We start from the raw sequence: 24,037 nt of genomic DNA, 5'->3' as shown, positions 1-24,037 counted from the left end.
GAGGACGGCACCTGCCAGCTGATAGCCCTGATCGAATCTCCAGCCAGTGGGATCGCCGCTGCCCCTCCGAACGAGCAGAGGGTATCCACGACGACGGACAGGAGAGGAAAGGCAAGCAAGGACGCCCACAGCATTCGCAGCATTCAAGCATTGCTCGGCAGGCCGGCAGGCCGGCGACATCCAAAGCGCCGCTATTCGGAGGGGGGGGGCTCTGTGCCGCCGAGAACAGCGCCCAGCAGCCGTTTCTGCATCCCCCAGCCCCCAGAGTCGCCCCATCATACCGTGCCGTGGCTGGGCCTCCCTAAACTGACCCATTTAGAGCCCTTGTGGAGCGCCTGAAGCTCAAACTGCGGCCGCCGCCATCTTGGGCAGAAAAAATAATAATAATAGCATTGCATAGACCAGTAGTCCCCAACCTTGGGTCCATGGACTGGCACTGGACCATGGCATGCCATAAACTGGGCCATGCAAACCAGTGAAGCCCATCTGCAGGATGCTGGCAGCATGTGAAACCATGCCCCCTCCGGTCCGCAGAAAAACCTCTGTCCACAGAACCGGTCCCTGGTGCCCAAAAGGTTGGGGGCCACTGGCAGAGACCTACAATTAGTTATTTCTTACTTCTCAGAACTCGGGATGATACATTATTCCCAACCTCAATCCACGACCCCCCCAAAACTCCTCTCCAAAATGGTTTACATGTGAAGGTGTTGATATATCAAAATATACTCAACTGATTTTTTTTCTTACATATCCTAAGTTCATTTTTTTAAAAAGCTAAGTGGAGTTTTACAGGTACATCTAAAGCATCTTCATCTCCTACCCCTCTCCCAGTTTTAGAAAATAATAATAATAATAATAATAATAATAATAATAATAATAATAATAATAATAATAATAATAATAATAATAATAATAATAATAATAATGTTGGAAGGGACCTTGGAGGTCATCTAGTCCAATCCTCTGCTCAGGCAGGAAACCCTATACCATTTCAGGCAAATGGCTGTCCAGTCTCTTCTTAAAAACGTCCAGTGTTGGAGCATTCACAGCTTCTGGAGGCAGGTTGTTCCACTGATAATAGAATAGAATAGAATAGAATAGAATAGAATAGAATAGAATAGAATAGAATAGAATAGAATAGAATAGAATAGAATAGAATAGAATAGAATAGAATAGAATAGAATAGAATAGAATAGAATAGAATAGAATAGAATAGAATATCTTTATTGTCATTGTGTATCCCACGATGAAATTAAGTGCTGTCCACAGTGCACTCTACACACACACAAAAACCACAAGTAAAAACATACATTATATATACACATCCTTCACATTCTATTCACCTTTGCACTGCCCCTAATATTGCACTTCAAGGTTGCACTATACAGTAGTATTTAATATGGTTACAGCTCTGGGATAAAAACTATTTTTCAGCCTATTTGTCTTTCTTTTTATTATCCTGTATCATCTGGCAGATGGTAATAATTCAAAAAAAGAATGTCCAGGATGAGATGAGTCTTTAAGAATGTTTTGAGCTTTCCTAAGATAGCGAGAACTGTACAGTTCATCCAGGGGGGGGGAGGAGGAGAGGTCAGCCAATAATCCTCTGGGTGATGATAATGACCTTCTGGAGCTCTTTCCTATCTGCTACTGTGCAGTTGGCAAATCACATACAAATACAATAGGCTAGAATGCTCTCTATGGCACAACAGTAGAAGGTCAACAGCAGTTTTTTTAGTTCTTCTCACATGCAGCGTGATCTGCATATGGCTGTATTACGATCTAGTAGAAACTAAGTAGAGCACATCTGACTCAACACATTCAATCTTTCCTTTTCTCTTTTCCTGCAACCTTGGCCTTCAACCACTCTCACATTCCACATAGACCCTGGAAGTTCACTGAGCACAAATTCTTGATTTGCCATTTGTGATGATGTCATGTCATGCTATGATGTTTCCAGGGAATTCTTCAGTATGTATAATCTGGTGCCTTATTTATGGGTGGTCCCATTTCATGTTGAGACCAATACCTATGAGATCATCCAGTATGAATCTTAATAGGAAGAGGCTGGGTCAGATTAGTATCTTTTCTGGCTACTGTATTGGAAAAAAGTATCTAGGAAAGATTATGCCATCAAGGAAAGGCATACTAAGTAATAATGTTTTAAAGTTATATTATGTTTTTCCTGGGATGGGGGAAGTCTATTGGAGAATTATTTTTGCCAGGTAGTATTAGATTCAAGCAATATGTAATTATGTGATGCGTTTTCTAATCTTAATAAAAGCTTTCCTTGAATAAATCTCCTTAATTAACTGTTGGCTCAGAAGTACTTATATTAATGCACTTAGACCTATGAAGCACAGTTAAGATGCCTGTTGCTGTTCTCTTTACATTGCTCACATTTTTGAACAATGAAATTGCTTTCTACTCCCACTGAATATATGTCTTTTTCTCCCTGTAGGTCAGATTAAGTGTTCTAAAATTAATCTTAAAATACTTACAGTTGTTTAAGAACTCTATTTTGCATGCTCTGTTTTGCAAGACATGGATGTTGAGCAGGAGTGCCAGACAGTTAAAAATTAACTCTGATAGCTCCATGGAAGTCCTGATGCTGAGAGGCAATCTGGTGTGTGTGTGTGTAGGGGGGCTGTTGTGGATCACCATATGGGTCAGGCACTGCTTTAATGTTTGGCTTACTACTTTTGTTAAAGAATCTGGTAAGCCATATGGGAGGTAGCTGGGCTGGGTGCAACTTGGTTTGTTCCAATGCAGATACAAAAAGTCTCTGGCAGTGGCTTTTTGACATCCGAGAATTACATGAATAGATTCCAGAGAGGACTGCTTTCCTAGTATATTGCAATATCATGTAACTTTGATCCTTGGCTACTTGCTTTTGCAATATGTTGAGGTGAGAGGGGAGTTGTTAACCAGCTGCTCTTCATCACCAACATGTTCCTAGGCTTCCCTTAATTCCAGGACATATTTTTTTCCAGATGTTTAGTGATATATACAATACAAATTATGTGAATTAAGAAATAGAGGATACAGATCTGTTAATTCTTGAAGCCTATAAGTAATGTAAATTATTACTATTGACTTCAAGGGACAAATCTTTTTAACATCTATCTGAAACAGAAATTTATTTTAAGCCACTTCATGGGAAAGAGTATTTTTCTCTTGCATACATACATGAATACTTATATTTATCAATTACATTTGTATAATGCTGACTATCTGGAATCTTCAGATGTTTATGAAAGACCAACAATTAAACATCAACAATAACACAGTTGCAGAGTTAAAATATCCATGGTATAGAGTAAGTTAAAACTGTAAATATCATAATCCTCATAATCTTGATGGAAGCATTATCATCTAATCTAGCAAAAATAATAAGACAACAATTGCAATAACAATTACTCATGGTGAGTAATTAGCTTCCAACTGTGCTTCAGATGAGTTCCATTTTTAACTGTCTTCTGGAATGTTGTTAAACAAGGGATAAATCTAATTTCTGAGAATTGGGACCATAACAAAAAAATAGCACTTGATCTTTCTTACTTCATGAAAGTAGAAAACATAGTATAATTGGGTTGGATGGGACCTTGGAGATCTTCTAGTCCAACCCCCTGCCCATGGTTGGAGATCCTATAACATTCGATATAAATGGCTGTTCAGTTTCTTCTTGAACCTCCAATGATGGAGCACTCACAACTTCTGGAGCCAAGCCATTCCACTAAGTAATTGTTGTCACTGTCAGGAAATTTCTCTTTAGTTCTAGGTTGCTTCTCTCTTTAATAATCTTCCAACCATTATTTCTTATCCTGCCCTCAGATGCTTTGGAGTCTCAAATTTTGGAAGAATGCTATCATATCACCACTAATCCCTCTCTTTCTTAGACTAGATATACCTAGTTCCCTCAGTCATTCATCATATAGTTCAGCCTCCAGACCCCTTATTATTTTTGTTGCTCTTTTCTGGACGTATCATCCAGAAGCCACGCCCACCCCATTGCCAGCAATGGCAAAACCGTCCCAATACTTTGTGTGATGTGATGTGACGTTGCAAGTTTGACATGTCTGTTCTAGGGTCTCAACTTTTGCGGGGGGGGGGAGTTGGTATTGTGGTAAACAGAGTTGGATGCAGTATTCTAAGTGTGGTCTCACCAATGCAGTATAAAGTGGTAAAATCACTTTATGTGATCTTGAAACCATCCTTCTGTTGATAATATAAATTATCCTTCTGTTGATAAAATAAATTACCGGTATGTAGCATAATTTGCAGTTTCATGGGAGGCAATGCTTGATTTGTTCTAATTATGCCATCATGTTTGGGTTGGAAACATTACATAAAGTGACTGAATACAAAATTGTGATGTCAGAAGATACTGTATGCTGATATAGGGGACATACGAGAAGGTTTTCAGCAAGAAACAGGAAGAACTTGAGTTTTGGTGTGAGATAAAGTATAGCAATGAACCCAAAATGAGACTTTTTTGCTTGTTTCAATGGACTCTTACATCCTAAAATATCAGAAAATTGTTTTAATTGTGGATTGGATGACTTGGATGATACAAAAGCTCATCACCTAGAAGTGCCCTGAGACTACAATACAATGAGGACTTTGCACAGGTGGAATTAATATAACTTAGCTGGCTGCAATATTTCTTTGGTTGAAACCTACAATTTTTAAGTGACAGACTGCATCAGATTTAATCCCCTTAAAATGTACATGTTGCCAAGGCTGGTTATAGGGGCAAACAACTGCTGAAATGCTGGGCTCATTTTTATTCAGTTACTGAACTTTCTGTTCAACAGATGATACAAATAATCCAAATAATTTGTCTTTTTTTTCATGCTGCCAAGGCCTGTAGTGAGATAGTGTGTTTGCATGTACATGTCATGAAATAAAATGCAACTTTTTTGCCCAGTGGATGAAGAATGTCCTAAAAACTTATAAATGAAAATTATCATCTTATGTAGCAAGAATCATACATACAAATCGTGACTGAAGCCATAAAAAGGGCAACAGATCCAAACAAAGGCAACAGTAGACAATCCTTACTTGAAGTGTGTTTTTGTCGGAGGCTAATTTGCACCTGAAATTTTCAGAATTATGCTTAAATGCAAGACAATCACCCCCTTTTTGCTATATCAGTATTTCTTCAGAACAGTTGAGCACTTGATTATATATCCAGCAACTTGGTTTAAATTTAGCTGGATTTTGCAAACTTGTAGGCATGCTTCAGATAACAGGATTATCCAACTGATGTATCTCTCTGTTCTGCAGTACAGAAAAAAGGGGAAACACATTCATTTGCCAATGCAATGCACAACAGTATTATGTTATCTGCAGATGGAAAATGCTAGAACAGAGTCTCTGGAGCTAGGGGTTCCATTTCACCACTGCTTCTTTCATCTATGAAGATCAAAATCTGTGCTGTAAACCAAATTACCCTGAATTGCCATAACATGTAGCAACCTATAGAAACCATTCTGTGTGATGTTTTAATGGCTTGTGCGTGACACCGTGCAAATTTCTTTTCCTCAGTTCTTGCAGGGATGGGTGCAAAAAAAATATCAATAATACACAAAAGAGACATATTGATTTTTACTGGAAATGACTTCTTCCTTTTCCAAAGTATCATAGGCTGTGTTTATAGGAGCATTGGATATTTGATATGCTTAAAGCTTCAGGCAAATGCTACATTTAATAAAGCTTTTAAATCAATGTGTGTTCTATGGAAATTTCTGGGTAGAAAGTGAATTAAATCAATCTGTGGCATAAGCCTTTCCTTCATACTTGTATTCAGACTGAGGCATAAACTTCATATACATATTAATAGTTAAACTTAATAAGAAGATGGGGCACATACCTTTCTAAAACTGTAAAAGAGAAACAGTAACCCATTTAAGTTTTAATTTACAGTATAGCATATAAAATGAAAGTTTAAATAAAAGGCTGATGTTGTTGGCTCCTGAGGTAATTTGTTTTCCTTTGCCCAATGTAGGAGGGCTGGCCCTGTCCCCACCAAGTCTCTTATTCTTTAGCCTTATCACTGTCCACATTGGCATATTTTGGGAGATGCTTCACAAGGCAAGGCAGAAGAATACATACTTTATGTGGGAAAGACTCCAGATATTCTTCCCAGGATCTCTGAGAGTAAGGACATCTTAAGTCCTGAGAAGCTGCTGTCTACCAAGAGATCCTATTTAGCATTTCAAAAGGAAAAGTAAATTTAGATGTATTTGAATTATACCATAGCCCCTGCTGGATATTACTTCCTGACCCTCTGTTGAAGATACTTGAATACAAATCTACACAAGCAATTATGAAAATTATTTTTTAAAGGTAGAATATGAAATGGTGGGGAAGACAGTGGTAGATAAGACACCCTCACAAAACTGTCATCTGACCAACACCTTGTGGCCACAGGTCCTGTTCAGAATAAGGTAAACATTCGAAGCTAACATTAAACACAAGAATATGGAAGAAAAATAGGAAGTTCAGTTTGAAAGAATACTAAAAGTATTATGAAGCAATAAATTCCCCAGAATTGTTTTTCAATAAATGGTTCTTGGGTTCAATAAAATTATTAACAAAAGAAGAAGAATTGTTTCTTTGGAATCATTACCAGGTGATTTTTTTTAACAGTACAAAAGAGATCGAAATTATCCAAATAATATTTTTGCCAATAGCCCAAGACTGTTTAGTGGTTGCTATTTACATCAAGCAATGACTACTACTAGTAGTTTGAAATAATTAGTACAAATAATTGGATATAGTTCTTAATTTTTGTATACATTGTATTTCTTATGTCTGATAAGCTGCCCTAATGATATGGCTAACATAAAAGGTGTTGCAGGTTCTTTCAGGCTTGAAGGTCACATATATTTAGGAGTAGAAGTCTGTGAATACGAAATGGTGTCACGCATCTTTTAGCACATTCTTACTTTAGCAGTGTCAGGAAAAAAAAGGAAAAGAATTAAGCAATGTCAGACTTAGAATGTAAAGGATAAACTCATGATATAGAAAACTCATTAAACAACAATTAAACTGTCCTTATTTCTTAATGAGACATGGGGATAAATCTTCACAGTTCAATTTTTCTTGTTTAATCTTCTCTCTTGCTGTATGATTTTTCTCTTTTTTTAAAAAAAAATATCTTTTTTCAAGGTCACTTGCTACCACTTGAGGGAACATGTTTAATTTTTCACCAGAGATAATGCAACTGTTTCTTAATATTCCTGGTATAAACTTTTGCTTGCTCATTTTATTTAACATATGCTCTGTTACAGCTGGTCTGAACCTACTGGGACAGAAAAGTGTTAAGACTTCAAGATTGCTGGCAGGATATTCCTGTTTTTCTGATTTGCAGTTAAACAGAGGAACATGAATTTCTGTGAGAGTGCAATACTTTTCAAAAAATATTAAGTTGGCTAGGGAAAGGTTCAAATAGGAAATGTAGCTCACATTCTACTTCAGAATCTTTACCCCATTAATATGAAAATCTTGGATTCTTCCACATGGTTTCTCATTCCTTTCCCTTGAGGCATTATGAAATTAGGGCCATCAGGAGTGCCTTTGACATCTCACTGAAGGTAATGCAATCAGGATTACATCCTTTATAGCTTGATGCCATAAGCAATCTTGCCACAGCATAAGGCTATCACATAGAAAGTATATGACGAATTGTCACCTTCAGCTCTAATGCTTATTTGAGAAATTATTAGTCACCATATTAACATCAGTTGGCCCATGGCATCAGAGTCATGAAACCATGGCTTCTGGGTCTTCAAAATATGGACAGCTTAGTAGCTTAGTTTCACTGAACAAAAGAATGGATTCAATGTTAAGAAAAGCACAGAAAATGCAAGAATTAGAATATATAGAACATGCACTGTCATTGTAGGAGCTTCTAAGACCCATTGGGTGCTCCTTGAATGTGCTAAAATTATTTCACTGATATATCATAATGAGTCACTGTATAGGACAGGCCTATCTCAATGCAATAAAAATCTCAGTCTAAGAATGGAATTCTAAAAGTTACAAGTTCTTCTCACATTTCTGTCTCATGAGCTTTATTTTCCATTTCTGGAAACAGATGTGTGGACAAGAAAGTTCCAAGCCTTTACCTGACAATAATCTTTCTAAAAGTGGTTAATTTATTATTATCCAAGAAGGGCAAAATAATAAACATACAGTTCTCACGTAATTTTTCTTGTGATTTAACTTCCTGAAGATTTTAGGGCACCCATTTTGTCCATTAATCTTCAACTCTTTTTTTTTAAAAAATTGTGATGTGAAAATTTGATATATCCATTGGTGTAGGCTCTATGGACTGAAAAAGAAGTGTAGTTCTTTTTCAACCTGTGCATTTCTCATCCTTGATTTTGAAAGTTTTTACCATTCCCTTTTATTACGGTTAAAAGAATAGAAAAACCAAAAACACTATCTTTTGATAGTAACACTATCAAAATAATACGTAAACCCTCAATAAAGCATAGTCCCGTCCTACATTCATGTTTTCTGAAAGTAAATTCCACTGAACTCAGTGAGGTTTAATTTGGAATGAACATTTTAAAGGCCTCCTCGAGTGTTGGGAATCTGCATACTGAGCCCACCAATCATTCTTTGGGCTTTGGGGATCTGACATGGATTTCTCCTTACTTGAATGTGAATACTGCTTTGCCCACAATTAGGAAACCTGCCTTATTGGGGCCCAGATCACAAGGAATGCTGCATTTGCATTCAAACAAATATGAATATAATTCCTTTTCAGAATTTGCAACTGAAATGTGAAGGTCCAAGAGAAAAAAGGACATTCTCAACCCATTTTTAAGCATTCAGCTGAACTGTAAAAATTTAAAATGCGACTCACAATGGAGGGGAAACCCAAATCACACAATTATAGCTAAAAGAAATTGCAATTAAGTTTTAATTGCTTTATGGTATCATTTTTCTCCATCAATATAAATTAGGGGCAAATAATTTGTTATCTGTAGATTTTACATTTACTGGGGAGCATTAAGGGATGATGGAGAGGCTTAAGCTACGTATTTTAGGATTGAGTCTGTTATATAGTTCTATTCCATTCTCTCTTCCTTCAGTTTTTCTCTGAGTGTTTCTTTTTTACTCTATATCTATTGAAGATACTCAGTCCTTTGGGATTATTCTCATTTTAATTTGTTTCCTACAAATATTTTTTCTCCTTTGAATCTCAAGTTTCCCCCAAGTTTGTTCCTACCAGCAGATCTATCCTGCATGTGCTTTGTAAGAGAGGGGGGGGGGCTCTTTGTTAACCAATGAGAGCACATGGCATATTGGAACAACTGAATGTGAAGTTTGTTTCTTTAGTGAGACTCATGTAGATTCATCATTTGTTGTCATGCAGCTGAGGATATTAACTGCCACCTCTTTGATACTGAGGATATACCTGCATGTATCTCTTTCAGATAATTGGGTGTTTTCCACCTGTGGTGCCAGTGGATCACAAGGGCCTACTCAGACCCAGTGCAATGATGCCTATAGGATCTCTAATATCAGTGTACTGGTAGGAACAGAGGAACATTTTCCTGGTGTACAGATATGGAGAGTTCCTGCAGCCAATACATACAGGTGAGCTTTCTTTTACTTATTTGTTGAAACATTGATTGATAGATAGATGACATGGAAAGACAAGAGGAAGGAAGACTGAAAGGTACTCATTCATAATTTATTTGTTTCTTACAACAGTTATTATGTTAAAAATGAGCTGGCAGAAAAACTGCAGAGCTTGATCTCTAAAATCTATTTTCCCAAACTTTGCTAAGCCTTGAAACACACGTTTATTTAGCGTATGGCTGGTCACACACAATATTAAAAGCACTTCATATTTACAAGTTAAAACAGTTAAAACAATTAAAAAAAGAAGCAGTAATAAAACTTAAGAGGAAAACAGAAATAACATTTCAGAGTTTAATGTCGAGTTTGGAAATCCAGTCAGTAGCTGTTGTTGTTATGCAGAGGAAGTCCTTAAAATCTCCTGGGTATTTTCTATTAGTGCATTCCCTCACTATATGTTGGATAGTCTGTCGGGGAGCCCCGCAATCACATTGCGCTGAAAGTGTCTTTCCCCATTTATACAAAGAGTCGGCACACACCCCATGAGTTACTCGCGGCCGTGGCAATCCTTAAGCCACACGTGCCTCCTGGGTGGTGCTAAATGAGTAACAGACAGACTGGTTGCCAGACATCCGTGAGGATCTCCTGGCTTCACACACAACCCCACAGTCCTTTTAAGGACTAAAAAATAGCAGAAATAACAGAAATTGAAACACACAAAAAATGAAGACACTAAGGAAGGGCAGAATTGGATTTTATCCATAATTTTGGGGACTAGAAAGAAAGAAAATCCTTACTCCTGAAAAACATAGGGTGAACTAATGACCCTAGATTTTATTCTTGGCCAGTTCCATTTAAAAGAGCTTAATTAGCCTGTTATGCAGATCGGCCCATGTCTAAGAGGTGTGATTAGTAATTTACACATTACATTTGTAGCCAATATGAAATGGCATAAGGAGCTCTCACATCCTTGCTGCAGTATGAATAGACCAGTAAATCCTCTATCATAGTTTAAGGAGAGGATTGTGTAGAGTTAAATATGAAACATCTAATCTTATGGGAATGGTAGCACAGTATCCAAGGATACCATTACATCTTTGGCAGTTCCAAGAAATCTTTTTCATCCTATTATAATTAATTAAATATTAAAAGCATATGGTAATCCAGTGCAAGAACTGAGGAGATGACCCAAATCTTGCAAGAACACATGTGAGAACTCCTCAAAGTTTTATAGTTTTGTAGTTTTCTGTAATTTTCTCCTTTTCCTCTGTCTGTATTTATGGGGAGGGCGAGTTGTTTCACAACAGTTGATGATTTCTGGTTTAGAATGTGTAGATATCAGTAAATAGTAAAACTACCAAAGGGCTGCCAAGCTGACTCAATCCTAAATGCTGCCCAGAATCAAATGTGAAGTGTATAATTGTTATACTGTTTAGAAGCAATATTATATTGCTACTAAGTTCAACCCATTTGTAGATAAAAGAAATTGCCAAGAGAATCACATTTGGCTTATTTTTTTAAAGAAATGAAAGCACTGCATCATTGTAAAAATTGAGAAGATTGGGGTAGGCATGTGTGATTTGGTTTATTTCTAAACTGAGCCATTTCCACATGAGTTAATACATTTGATCCTACCTGCAAATATTTTAACTTTGGTTTTCTTTTTCCAAAATATACATATTTGTTGTACACATATCATACAAAACATATTTTGAAAATGTATTCTATGTTTCAATGTGTTTTTCATAACCATATGCTGTATTCAAACAAAAAGACTTGAAAACAACGGGGCTTTACAATGAACAGACAGAACCCAATCGTATATTGTTAAAAACAGATGAGAAGCTGATTAAAACACTCTACCGGTTTCTGCTTAATCTAAAGATGGAGGAAGAACAAGTTAAAGAAACAATGATAATTTGGGCAAAAAATGTTGGTCACACTATTGAACTTGAAGAATGGGAAAAGTTATGGGATAGAAATATTAGATTAACTAAAGCGAGATTCCAGGCAGCGCTGGGGTCCCCACCTGCCTCCCCCACTCACAGCTCGGCAGATGCCTTAGTGGAAGCTTGGGAAAGGGCAGCCACTGAGGCTCTTGACCGAGTTGTACCCTTGCGGCCCCTGACCCGATGCAGATCCCGTCGAGCTCCATGGTTTTCCGCGGAGCTCCGGGAGATGAAGCGCCGGAGACGGGGCCTAGAGAGCGGTTGGAGGTCCAGCCGATCCGAATCCGACCGATTGCGACTAAGAACCCATATTAGGTCTTATCTCGCTGCGATGAGGGTGGCGAGGTCTAATCACTTCGCTACCCTTATCGCGTCCGCAGATAATCGCCCGGCCGCTCTGTTTAGGGTGACTCGCTCCCTCCTTAATCAGGAGGTGAGGGAGGAACCCTTGCAGGGTCGTGCCGAGGAGTTTAACAATTATCTGTCGGACAAAATCACTCGGATTCGGACCGGTCTGGACTCTGACTGGGCAGAGTCTGGCGATCAGGACGCGGGTGGTCTTGTCGATATCACTTGGGAGGAGTTTGATTCTGTAACTCCGGAGGAAGTGGACAGGATTATGGGGAGACTGAGCTCCACCACATGTTTATTGGACCCGTGCCCTTCCTGGCTGGTTTATGCAGCCCGGGAGAGGACACGCAGCTGGTTCCAGGCAGTTATATCAGCTTCTTTGAGTGAGGGCAGCTTCCCTGCCGTCTTGAAAGAGGCGGTGGTGAGGCCCCTCCTCAAGAAGCCTGCCTTGGACCCAGCTGTATTGAACAACTTTCGTCCGGTCTCCAACCTTCGCTTTCTTGCGAAGGTTGTTGAGAGTGTGGTGGCGCATCAGCTCCCTTTGGTCCTGGATGAAGCGGATTATCTAGACCCGTACCAATCGGGTTTCAGGCCCGGGCACAGCACGGAGACGGCATTGGTCGCGCTGGTGAATGATCTCTGGAGGGCTCGGGACAGGGGTCATTCCTCTGTTCTAGTCCTATTAGACCTCTCAGCGGCTTTCGATACCATCGACCATGGTATCCTGCTGCGGCGTCTCAGGGGATTGGGAGTGGGAGGCACGGTTTTACAGTGGTTCTCCTCCTATCTCCAGGGACGCTCGCAGTCGGTGTTGACAGGAGGGCAGAGGTCGACCGCGAGGTCTCTCGTTTGTGGAGTTCCTCAGGGGTCGGTCCTCTCGCCTCTCCTGTTCAACATCTATATGAAACCGCTGGGTGAGATCATTCGTGGCTTTGGAGTTGGGTATCATCAGTACGCTGATGATACCCAGCTTTTTCTTTCTACCCCAAACCACCCCAGTGATGCCCTCAACGTGATGTCCCGTTGCCTGGAGGCGGTTCGGGTCTGGATGGGGAGGAACAGACTTCAACTCAACCCCGACAAGACCGAGTGGCTTTGCATACCTTCATCCCGGGTCTATTCGGATATTCCATCTCTTTCTATGGGGGGTGAATTATTACCCCCCGTAGATAGGGCTCGCAACTTGGGAGTCCTCCTAGATTCGCGGCTTACCTTGGAAGATCACATGGTGGCTGTGACTAGGGGGGCTTTCGCCCAGGTTCGCCTGGTGCGCCAGTTGCGGCCCTATCTAAGCCGGGATGATTTATGCACGGTCACTCACGCGCTCGTGACCTCTCGTCTAGACTACTGCAACGCTCTCTACATGGGGCTTCCCTTGAGGACCACCCGGAGGCTCCAACTGGTACAGAATGCAGCCGCGAGGGTTGTGTTGGGAGTCTCCCGATACTCCCATGTGACACCTCTGCTCCGTGAGCTGCATTGGTTGCCAGTTGTCTTCCGGGTGAGATTCAAGGTGCTAGTAATGGTGTTCAAAGCCCTCCATGGCATGGGGCCGGAGTACCTCAGGGAACATCTGCTGCCGGCATCAAGCTCCCTGCGCCCTGTGCGTTCCCACAGAGAGGGCCTCCTCAGGGTGCCACCGGTCAGAGAATGCCAACTGGTGGCCCCCAGGGGGAGATCCTTCTCTGTGGGCGCCCCGGAGCTATGGAACCAGTTACCGGTTGAGCTCCGGACGGCGCCCAATCTGCGCTCCTTTCGCCGCGATCTGAAAACATACTTGTTCGAGCAAGCCGGCCTGGCCTGAGGGGGGATTGGTGGGGTTTTTATCATTTTTATTGGGGTTTTTACTATGTATCAATTGTATTTTAATCGGGCATGCATTTAATTATCTTTTAGTTTTTGTAAATTTCTGTGTTTTATTCTTGCCCTGTACACCGCCCTGAGTCCTCCGGGAGAAGGGCGGTATAGAAATATTAATAAATTAAATTAAATTAAATATAAAGAAAATTTGTATAAAATGTTTTATAGATGGCACATGACACCAGTGAGACTAGCGAAAATGTTTAAAAATACTTCAAATGTTTGTTGGAAATGCAGCCAAAGACCAGGTACCTATTATCATCTCTGGTGGACATGTTCTAAAGCTAAAAGGTTTTGGCTTAAGATACATTTATGGTTGGAGCAGATGGTTAAAAAACAAATAGATTTTTTTTGTTAGGAATGATAGATCCCAATTATGATAAAGAGACTGGGTATTTAATGCATGTATTAGCAGCAGTGAGAATTATGTACACCCAATACTGGAAAAATGAGAGGGTACCAACTGAAGAAATGCTTATCAAGAAAATACTAGATTGTGCAGAAATGGATAGATTAACTTCACAGATTAAAGAAAAAGAGCATTTAGTTTATTATAGAACTTGGAATAAATTTTATCAATGGCTAGACAAATGAATTAGAGAGAAAGGAACGTGATACTTATTTTTTTACCTTATTTTACTAAGAAAAATATTAGAGATTGAAAATTTCACATTGTTTACTATGATTTGCTATGTCTATCATTGTTATCAATCATTATTCTCATAACTTTTATTGATGTATATCAACTCAGACAATATAAAGTAAAGGTAAAGTTTCCCCCGCACATGTGTGCTAGTCGTTTCCGACTCTAGGGGCCGGTGCTCATCTCCGTTTCAAAGCCGAAGAGCCAGCACTTGTCTGAGCACATCTCCGTGGTCATGTGGCCGGCATGACTAGATGCCAAAGGTGCACGGAACGCTGTTACCTTCCCACCATAGTGGTCCCTATTTTTCTACTTGCATTTTTACGTGCTTTCGAACTGCTAGGTTGGCAGAAGCTGGGACGAGTAACAGGCACTCACTCTGTTACGCGGCACTCGGGATTCGACCCGCCAAACTGCCGACCTTCCGATCGACAAGCTCAGCGTCCTAACCCACTGAGCCACCGCATCCCTTTTGAGCCACCGCATCCCATCAGACAATATGCTATTTGCTAAATATTGAATGTAATTGGGGGAAACCCCAACTCCTCCCTTAACTTTCCCTCTATCTCAACCCCGTACCCCATCCCTGCATTTTCCTCCCCACTCTTATAAAAACAAATAAAATTCACTTAAAAAGAGAGAGAGAGAGAAGATCAGATCTCACCCAGTTTCATTCACATTGCTTTAAAGGTGCTTGGTAGTAATTTTGTCAGCAGCTTAATGACGAGCCATATTGCTATGGCTGGTCTTTCCCCCACTGGTTTGGAGTATTGCCCCAGATCAAGCAGAAGGGCTGCCACCCTCCTGCAATCAAACGGTGATCCCATCCTCGCTCGTCGCCCTTATAGTGTGACTTTCGACCCTTTCCAGGATCCCCCAGCGGGATGAAATTGGATGCTGAAGACGGAGTTCGCCTCCATGCATCCAAAGGCACCGATGGCAAATCGGAAGTCTCCTTCATAAACATATTTTAGATATAGTCTAGCCATTGAAGCAAACATCATTACTGACAGTGTTGATATTGTAGTTATTAATTTCTTGTTCCATTCTTCAAAGATATCCTTTAATATTTCCACTGTTATAACATTTTGTGTTATTTTGTAAGCCCCAGTATTCTGATATGAAAAACAGGCTTGTATTTTGTTTTCTAGGTAGAACCTTTTAGTCCTCTCTAGCTTCCAATTTCTAATATTATCACTTATTTTTGTTTTGACCTAGTATAGCCAAAATAAATCTGTTTCTCAGTAGAAACTGTTTATTTTTAATAGTTAATTCCAAAATCTGATAATAAAAATCCATACTCCATATTTATCTGGACCATTAATTATTTATAACTTTTTGGATCAAAATCTTACATAGCTTTTTATTATATATTTCAAATTCTTTCTTAAGTGATGTTTGATTTTTCCTTTGTTCAGAATTGAATATAAACTTATCTGATAAAGTCTTTTCCAACATGGTATTTCAAAGGTCTCTAATAGTTTAAACATGATTAATAGGCAATTTTAGAAAGTAATTAGAAAGTAAGGGTTGCAAACTTATTGTCTTTTAAAATACTCTGTCATGTTTATGAAGAAGATGACTGATCTATTGATTTCCCAGCATTCCAAACTACAAAAAGTCACTGTCCTGTGGTCTTCTCATGAGGAGCAATTGTCTGGACCACATAAAGGTGATGTCCAATCCTCTTCTTATCCAGAGAAGTTCTAAACAACTGGTATATTCCTTGGAAGTCTCCATGATTTTGCTTTGAAATGAAAACCTTTTCCTGATGCTTCTGAAGGCCACTTCTATGATAGATTAGATAGATGGAATAGACAGACAGACAGATCCCTACAGTGTCCAATGGTGGTTTAAATAGCTGAGACACAACTTGGTGAAATTGAGTAGAAAAAGAACCCAAATCTGCTTGCCTGACCATTTTTAGGGAAATTGCTGCTAATGAAAGAAAAAAAACCTAATAATATTTCATTCAGCCATTTAGAAAAGAATGACTTTCCTGTGGGAGAACAGGTGGGAATAATTTTTCAAGGCTGGCATGTTATATGAGTGCATATAAAAATATCACCCTAATGTAAAAGAGAAGAGCAGTAAATTATATATACAGAATCTCATTTATTTAATGTTAATGTTGGGGGAAGAAACAACATTTAATAGTATCCCAAGGTTGACTTTGTTATTTAATACACTAGCAAGTAGATCAAAACTTACAAGTCATCAATATAGTGTCTAGCTTTTTTAATGGGATGTTGTGCATTTTGTCTTTCCTGTTATAATGCTTAATTCTGCTTATTTTGGAGATATATTGAGTCAAAACATTCTCTATATTGCAAGATATCTTAACCTGTTGCATAATACCAGACATAGAAGCTTATTTAGGATATCATGGAAGTACTTTCCTTTGATTGACATCTCTGGCTAAGAGCAATTACTGTAATCGGCTTGGCTGAGTTGATTAGAACATTCCTCTGGGTCAATTTCCCTAGTAACTTATATTGTTTCTGTTGTTAGATCTTCAGCATTGCTGCCCTTGGTCCCTTGCATGATATCAGCTGAAGTTCTTTGCTCCTTAAAATACATCTAGCCATGATGGGGAGTGGGGTATGACATTGGACAAAAGGAAAAATTTTCATTTTTGGCTAAAGTATGACAAAATGAATGAGCATTTTTTTTTAAAAAAAGGGGGTAAACAAATAAAAAGTAAACAAATAAATATGAAATAAATTTTCCATGTAGAACATTTTATTGGTGGTTCCCTCTAAGATTAAGAGTAAGAGTCGAATATATCTTTAAGTGGAATGAGTTCAGTTAGATGCCATAAAGACCATCAATTATAAAAAAGTCTGATACTTGGTCTATCTACTGGCAATCGGCACCATGCTTTTGAACAACAAATAATCCATTCCTATAATAGTGTTTCTCAACCTTGCCAACTGTGAGATATGTGGACTTCAATTTCCAGAAATTCCCCAGACAGCATGCTATAGTATAGACCACTTGTGATATTAACATTTCAAACGCTGTCTTTGTGTGTGTTCTGTTCCAGCCTATGACCGTCCTTGTTTGCTTGTCAAGGACAACCCCCCTTTTTTAATCAATAGGCTGGAAAAATCCAATTTATATACAGTTCAAATACTTAAGTACAAAAAACAACAGAATATTTTCCTTAGCAAATAAATGGTTCAAACAGCAAAAACAAGAGTTAAACAAGACGTTCAGCAAGAACACAAACAGACCAGGATTTCATTTGGAGTTCTACAAACGGTTGCCTTCAGCAACCAGCACTGCCCACACCTTCCCATTTTATTAGCAGCCCCAAGGTGTGGCTTCTCAATGCCTTCTCCTCCTTTCGCTGAGTTGCCGCATAGTCTTTCTCTGGTCAGCTCTGCTAAGTTGCCTTCTATTTTGAGTGTCTATAAATACATTCATCTGTGAAGCCTCAGAGTCCATGTCATCCTCCCCACACAGCTGAGCCTCATACAGAACACGACTGGAGGGGCCCGGCTCTTTCTCTGACTGTGAGTCCTGTAATGCCTCAGAGCCTCCCTCCAACTCTGAAGGCTCTCCAAACCCCTCCTCCTCCTCCTCCTCAGATCCCTCAGACTCAGCTATTGGGAACACAGGCTGGCACAGAATCACAACATTCTCTCTCTCTCTCTCTCTCTCTCTCTCTCTCTCTCTCTCTCTCTCTCTCTCTCTCTCTCTCTCTCTGTGTGTGTGTGTGTGTGTGTGTGTGTGTGTGTGTGTGTGTGAGAGAGAGAGAGAGAGAGAGAGAGAGAGAGAGAGAGAGAGAGATGCATTTCAGTAGGTATTTGTAATTGCTGCCTACTCCTTGACTTTCCTTTATTCTGTTATTGCCACGGAATGAAAGCAGATTCAGTTCCTAGAAGATTGTTTTCTTTAAAATAAACATTTAGAATTTTAGTGGTTTGGTTTGGTTTGGTTTGGTTTGGTTTGGTTTGGTTTGGTTTGGTTTGGTTTGGTTTGGTTTGGGCCAAGAAAAGCCTATCGCCAATGGTTCCTTGCAAACCAGAGAGATTTTTCCCAGTTTAAGCTGAGTCACATCTTTCATTTCAGAGACTGATTCGGAGTGTTAAGAAAGGGCAGAAAAGCATTGTTTTTAAGGCTATTGTTGGGAGCAAAGTGCTTGGAAGTTTTTCTACCTGACATGCAAACTGACATAATCATCTATGGGTCATGTGCATTCTGATATATTTTGGAGTGAAAACACCACTGGTGCCAACCAACACCCTTATTACATAATCTATGTTTGTTTATAAATAAAGGAATAGCTCTCATTGCTGCTAGACGTTTTCCTCTCTAAATGAATTAGGGGGAGATGGGTAGACATCAACAACACTTGCAAGAACTTACATGATCTTATTGAGGAGGAGAACGTGGACCTTGCCTGCATCACAGAGACCTGGTTCGGCCAAGAGGGGGGTGTCCCCCTCTTGGAACTATGCCCACCAGGCTTCTGGGTGCTTCACCAGCCATGGGCCCAGGGCAGGGGTGGGGGGGTAGTGGTTATTATTAGGGAGAGTCTTTGTCCGCAAGTGGCCACTGTCCCTCAGATAGGCAGGTGTGAGTCTCTCCTTTTGAAGTGGGGTCTTGGAGTTCACTTGGGCCTATTGATTATGTACCTGTCTCCCAGCTGCATGTCATCAGCCCTGCCCAAGCTCCTCGACGTCCTGCCTGGGTTGGCGATTGAGTTCCCAAGGCTTATAGTTCTGGGGTATTTCAATCTGCCTTCCACAGGTGTGGTGTCTGAGTTGGCTCGGGAGTTCATGGCTTCCATGACAGCCATGGACCTGACTCAAGTAATTCAAGACCCGGCCCATAATGGAGGGCACACACTCGACCTGGTTTTTATCTCTGGACAGTGGATTAATGATCTGGGTGGGGGGATTTAACCATCCAACCTCTGTCATGGTCCGATCATTTTCTTCTCTGGCTTGACTTCCAATACGCCACCCCCTGCCACTGGGAGACAGAACCAACCAGGTGGTTCTGCCCCAGGCGCCTGATGGACCCCGAGAGGTTCCAGATGGAGCCTGGGACATTTCCTGCTTCCTTTGCCCACGACTCTGCTGAGGCCCTAGTGGTAGCCTGGGATAGGGCTGCTGCTGGGGCCTTGGATCAAGTTGTGCCTTTGCAGCCTCTGACCCAGCACAGATCCCAGGTGGCCCCCTGGTTTACCGAGGAGCTCCGGGAGATGAAGCACTGGAAAAGAGAGCTGTTGGAGGTCCAGCAGATCTGAATCTGATCAAACACGGCTAAGAACTTGTCTTAAGTCTTACCTAGTGACGATGGAAGCGGCAAAGCGTGTTTACTTTTCCGCTCTCATTGCGTCCGCAGATAACCGCCCAGCTGCCCTGTTTAGAGTGACCCGCTCACTGTTAAATCAGTGACCGAGGGATGACCCCTTGCAGGGTAGGGCTGAGGAATTTGTACAGTATCTGCAGGACAAAATCGCTCAGATCTGGACTGGTTTGGACTCCGACTGGATGGAATCCGCCGGAGTGGGGAGGACAGGTCTTTGTTATACTATTTGGGGTGAGTTTGACCCTGTTTCTTTGGAAGATGTGGACAGGATTATGCGTAGACTGAGCGCTACAACTTGTCTATTGGACCCATGTCCCTCCTGGCTGCTTTTGGCCACTGGGGAGGTGACGGGGCTGGCTCCAGGCAGTTGTCAACGCTTCACTGATGGAGGGTGTCTTCCCCTCTGCCTTAAAAGAAGTGGTGGTGAGGCCCCTTTTCAAGAAGCCTGCTCTGGACCCGGCCTCCTTGAATAACTATCGTCCTGTCTCCAACCTTCGCTTTTGATACCATCGACCATGGTATCCTGCTGCGGCGGCTTGAGGGGTTGGGAGTGGGAGGCACTGTTTTACGGTGGTTCTCCTCCTACCTCTTGGGCTGCTCACAGTTTGTATTGGCAGGGAGGCAGAGATCTACCCCGAGGCCCCTCACTTGTGGGGTGCCTCAGGGGTCGGTTCTCTCCCCCCTCCTGTTTAACATTTATATGAAGCCACTGGGTGAGATCATCTGTGGCTTTGGGGTGAGGTATCACCAATATGCAGATGATACCCAGTTGTTCATCTCCACCCCAAACCAACCCAGCGATGCCCTTGACATGATGTCCCGGTGCCTGGAGGTGGTGCAGGTCTGGATGGGAAGGAACAGGCTCAGGCTGAATCCCTCCAAGACCGAGTGGCTGTGGATACTGGCATCTCATATTGTCCATGTTCCACCTCTTTTGATGGGGGGAGGTATTGCCCCCCTCTGAAAGGGCTCGCAACTTGGGTGCCCTCCTGGATTCATGGCTTAACTTGGAGGATCATCTAACTGCTGTGACCAGGGGGGCCTTCACACAGGTTCGCCTGGTGCGCCAGTTGCACCCCTTTTTGGGCCGAGATGCCCTATGCATGGTCACCCATGCCCTTGTCACTTCTTGCCTGGATTACTGCAATGCTCTCTACATGGGGCTGCCCTTGAAGTGCACCCAGAGGCTTCAGCTGGTGCAAAATGCGGACGCGCAGGTGCTTATGGGAGTTTCTTGATACTCCCATGTTACACCACTCCTGCGCGAGCTGCACTGGCTTCCGGTTGTCCTCTGGGTGCGATTCAAGGTGCTGGTAATCACTTTTAAAGCCCTACATGGCTTAGGCCTGGGGTACTTGCGAGACCACCTGCTGCCATTATCAACCTCCCATCACCCAGTTCGCTCCCACAGAGTCGGCCTCCTCAGGGTACCGTCAGCTAAGCAATGCCAGCTGGCAACCCCCCAGGGGAGAGCCTTCTCGTGGGCACACTGACCCTCTGGAATGAACTGCCCCTGGAGCTGAGGATGGCCCCTGACCTTCGGTCCTTCCGCCGTGACCTGAAGACATGGACGTTCCAACAATCGGGCCTGGACTGACTGTAGTTTTAAATTTGGTTTTACTGGGTCTATTGTTATGTATTTACTTCATTGTTTAATTCTTTTTTAAATTTTGTATTTTATGTTTTTAATTTTTTATTGTTGTGAGCTGCCCCGAGTCCTTAGGGAGAAGGGCGGCATATAAATTTAATAAATTCAATTCAATTCAATTCAAAGTATTGTGAAGAGACCTGAACTCCAGGGGGTTCCTTAATTATAATTGTTTTCTTTTTAGTTTGTGGCAATGTTTCCTCTTTTAGTCAGGCAAACTGACAATATGCCTTCATCCAGCTGATGACTTCTGAGAAGTAAACAGTCTGATCTTCTCTTCCATTATCCTTAGCCTTAGCAAGGATCCTCTGAAACTAGTCCCATGTTGGTTCTCTTCCTCTTTAACACACTTTATAGATTTAGTACTGTTTACAAACTAAGAAGCTTTCGGCTAAGGAACACCTAATCCATTTTAGAATCACTCTCCAGTCTTTCTCTGGACTGAAACCAAAAACCCATTTACAAAAACCACTAGAGCTCTCTAAGTCCACATTAGTCATTTTAGCTGAAAGCCATCAGCTCCATTTTGAAGCTTTTTCTTCCCAAAGCCTTCGTGGGTGTTGTTTAAAACTTGCCTCTTTGTGTCTCCATATCTGTTGCCCCACCTCTCTCTCCTAAAGCTAAACTTACTTTATCGGAAAAGTAAGTATAACATTTTTGATTGAGTGTCACATGGATGCATGAAGAGCCAAAGGGAAACTAATTCTGAGTGCAGACTCATAAGGAAGCTCCATATCTGGCAGTATGGTGGTATCTGCAGATTTTCACACTACTTTTTAAATATATATTCTCTTCCAGTTTGTAATCCATGTAAGAACAATTCATGTCTTCATAGGCTTAAGCGCTTTCACTTGGGACTAGTACCCACCTCAGTGTCTTTTTTCTGTCATTCGGCTGATCTATTATTAGTGAAGTAGCAAGGCACAGATAATTGATTCTGTTAGCAACAACAAAAGTAAAAAATATGTATATTCAGATCCAATTCCTTATCATCTTTGAGAAGAGCCTGATGGATGTTCTTTAGCAGTAAATCCTTGCTTTTGAAATGCATTAAACAAAGAAGATACTGTATGCCTGGCATCCATTCCGGTTTTATTTTTTTACACTAGGATAGGATTTTTTTCAATTCTCCCAGATTTATTAACTTTTAATTTTAATTTTAGTACCACAACCCATTCTGTTACTAATTTTATTCCTGCTATTTAATGGTGACAATAGAATGGAATTAAGTTTTTATATGTAGTTTTAAACAGCTTTTTTTTTTGCTCTGTGTTGCTCTGATAAGTGCTTTATAAGAAAGAAAATTAAATAGCTCAAAGGAAAAAATGCAATCAATCCAAGGGAAAAAAAGGTTAAGATCTCATTTTTTAGGTTTCTTTATCTACATTTCTCAGAGCCTCTCAAATTCTACAGCAGTCAGTCCATGTCCCAAGTCAAACAAATTGCTTTGACATAGAAAAGACCATCAATTGGCTTCTTACAGCATGATTTAGTGTCCCTCAAAACAATAAAAATGCAGCAAGCATAGATTTTTTTTTATAAACCAAATCCCCATTTTTGTATCCCCAGACCTTGTCAAAAACACCATTGTATACATTCTTGTTGCTTTAACTACTGTCATTCATCCCAACAAGATGATAATTGGCACTATAGGAGCCGTGCAAATTTGCCATGCATTATCAATGGCAGAACAAATGCCCTCTTTGTAGCTATAGGCTTTGACAAATGTGTAGAGTTGTGACCTGGAGCTAACTGTTCTTCTTTCACAGCTGGTGAATGAGGCACTAAGAGTGTCTCTCTGGGTTCCTGACTTTATTGCTTATATGCAAAATCTACTCTTACACAGAAAAATATGGCCCCTAATTGCTGCCAATTAGCCCTGCCAGCTTGCCTTGCTGAATAGCGCACCTCATTAGCCATTACAGTTTCCTGCTGAAAATCAGCTCAATGCCTCCTGCTCCTCCTAGCATCTGTTCAGGAGCTGCTATCTCGTGGCCATCGTGTCCTCGTGTCCTCTCGTGTGTCAATTGCTGCCTTATTAAAGAATGATAGCTTGGGTTATGGAAAGTGACACATGAGCATCATCGGATCAGATTCCAAGAACCCCTCTGCTTTATGAGCATTTGGAGTTAGGGAGCCAATGTTTTCAGCAAATCCTTTGCCAGCTTTTCATCATCTTGAAAGTGTATGGATTCTGGGCCAGTTAAATCAGTGACCGAGATATAGCAAAGAAGAATCACTTAGTTATGAAGCAAATGTAAAGTTTAGAAAATGACAAACCTGGGGTGGGGGGGTCTGTACCAGGTTATTCTGTGGTCAGAATAAATAATTCTGATTGTATTTCTCTTATGACTTTTTTGCCTTTTTTCTCTTTTGTTTTTCTGTTACTTGTAGCATCTCAGGCTATGGAGCAGCTGGTGGCAAAGGGAAAAACAGTATGATGAGATCACATGGTGTGAATGTCGTGGGAATATTTCCACTTGAGAAGAATGATACCTTGTATATCTTGGTGGGACAACAAGGAGAAGATGCTTGTCCTAGTGTAAGTGATTATCCTTCCACCATTTATTATGATGACTTTTCTTCCCATTTCTGTGCAGCTGCTAAAAACGTGGCATTCTGAGCTTCCCAGCCTTTGTTCTATTGATTTTAGCCTGT

At 40.9% G+C, this 24,037-nt stretch overlaps 1 protein-coding gene across 1 annotated transcript in view; it reads left to right on the top strand.

Annotated features, from left to right (window-relative positions):
* Nucleotides 1-24,037, top strand: part of ALK (ALK receptor tyrosine kinase) — a gene marked incomplete at both ends in the record, with an annotated part of 680,504 nt that overhangs the window by 602,937 nt on the left and 53,530 nt on the right. Inside the window, 2 exons of the mRNA XM_081312714.1 lie at nt 9,456-9,618; nt 23,774-23,921. Coding sequence (XP_081168840.1) covers nt 9,456-9,618; nt 23,774-23,921 — 311 coding nt within the window. The remainder of the gene's footprint in view (nt 1-9,455; nt 9,619-23,773; nt 23,922-24,037) is intronic.

Source organism: Vipera berus (assembly GCF_964194415.1).
Source record: "Vipera berus genome assembly, chromosome: 1".
NCBI classification, from domain to species: domain Eukaryota; kingdom Metazoa; phylum Chordata; class Lepidosauria; order Squamata; family Viperidae; genus Vipera; species Vipera berus.
Note: the sequence above shows the minus strand (reverse complement) of the source record. Positions and strands in the feature narration are given on the sequence as shown.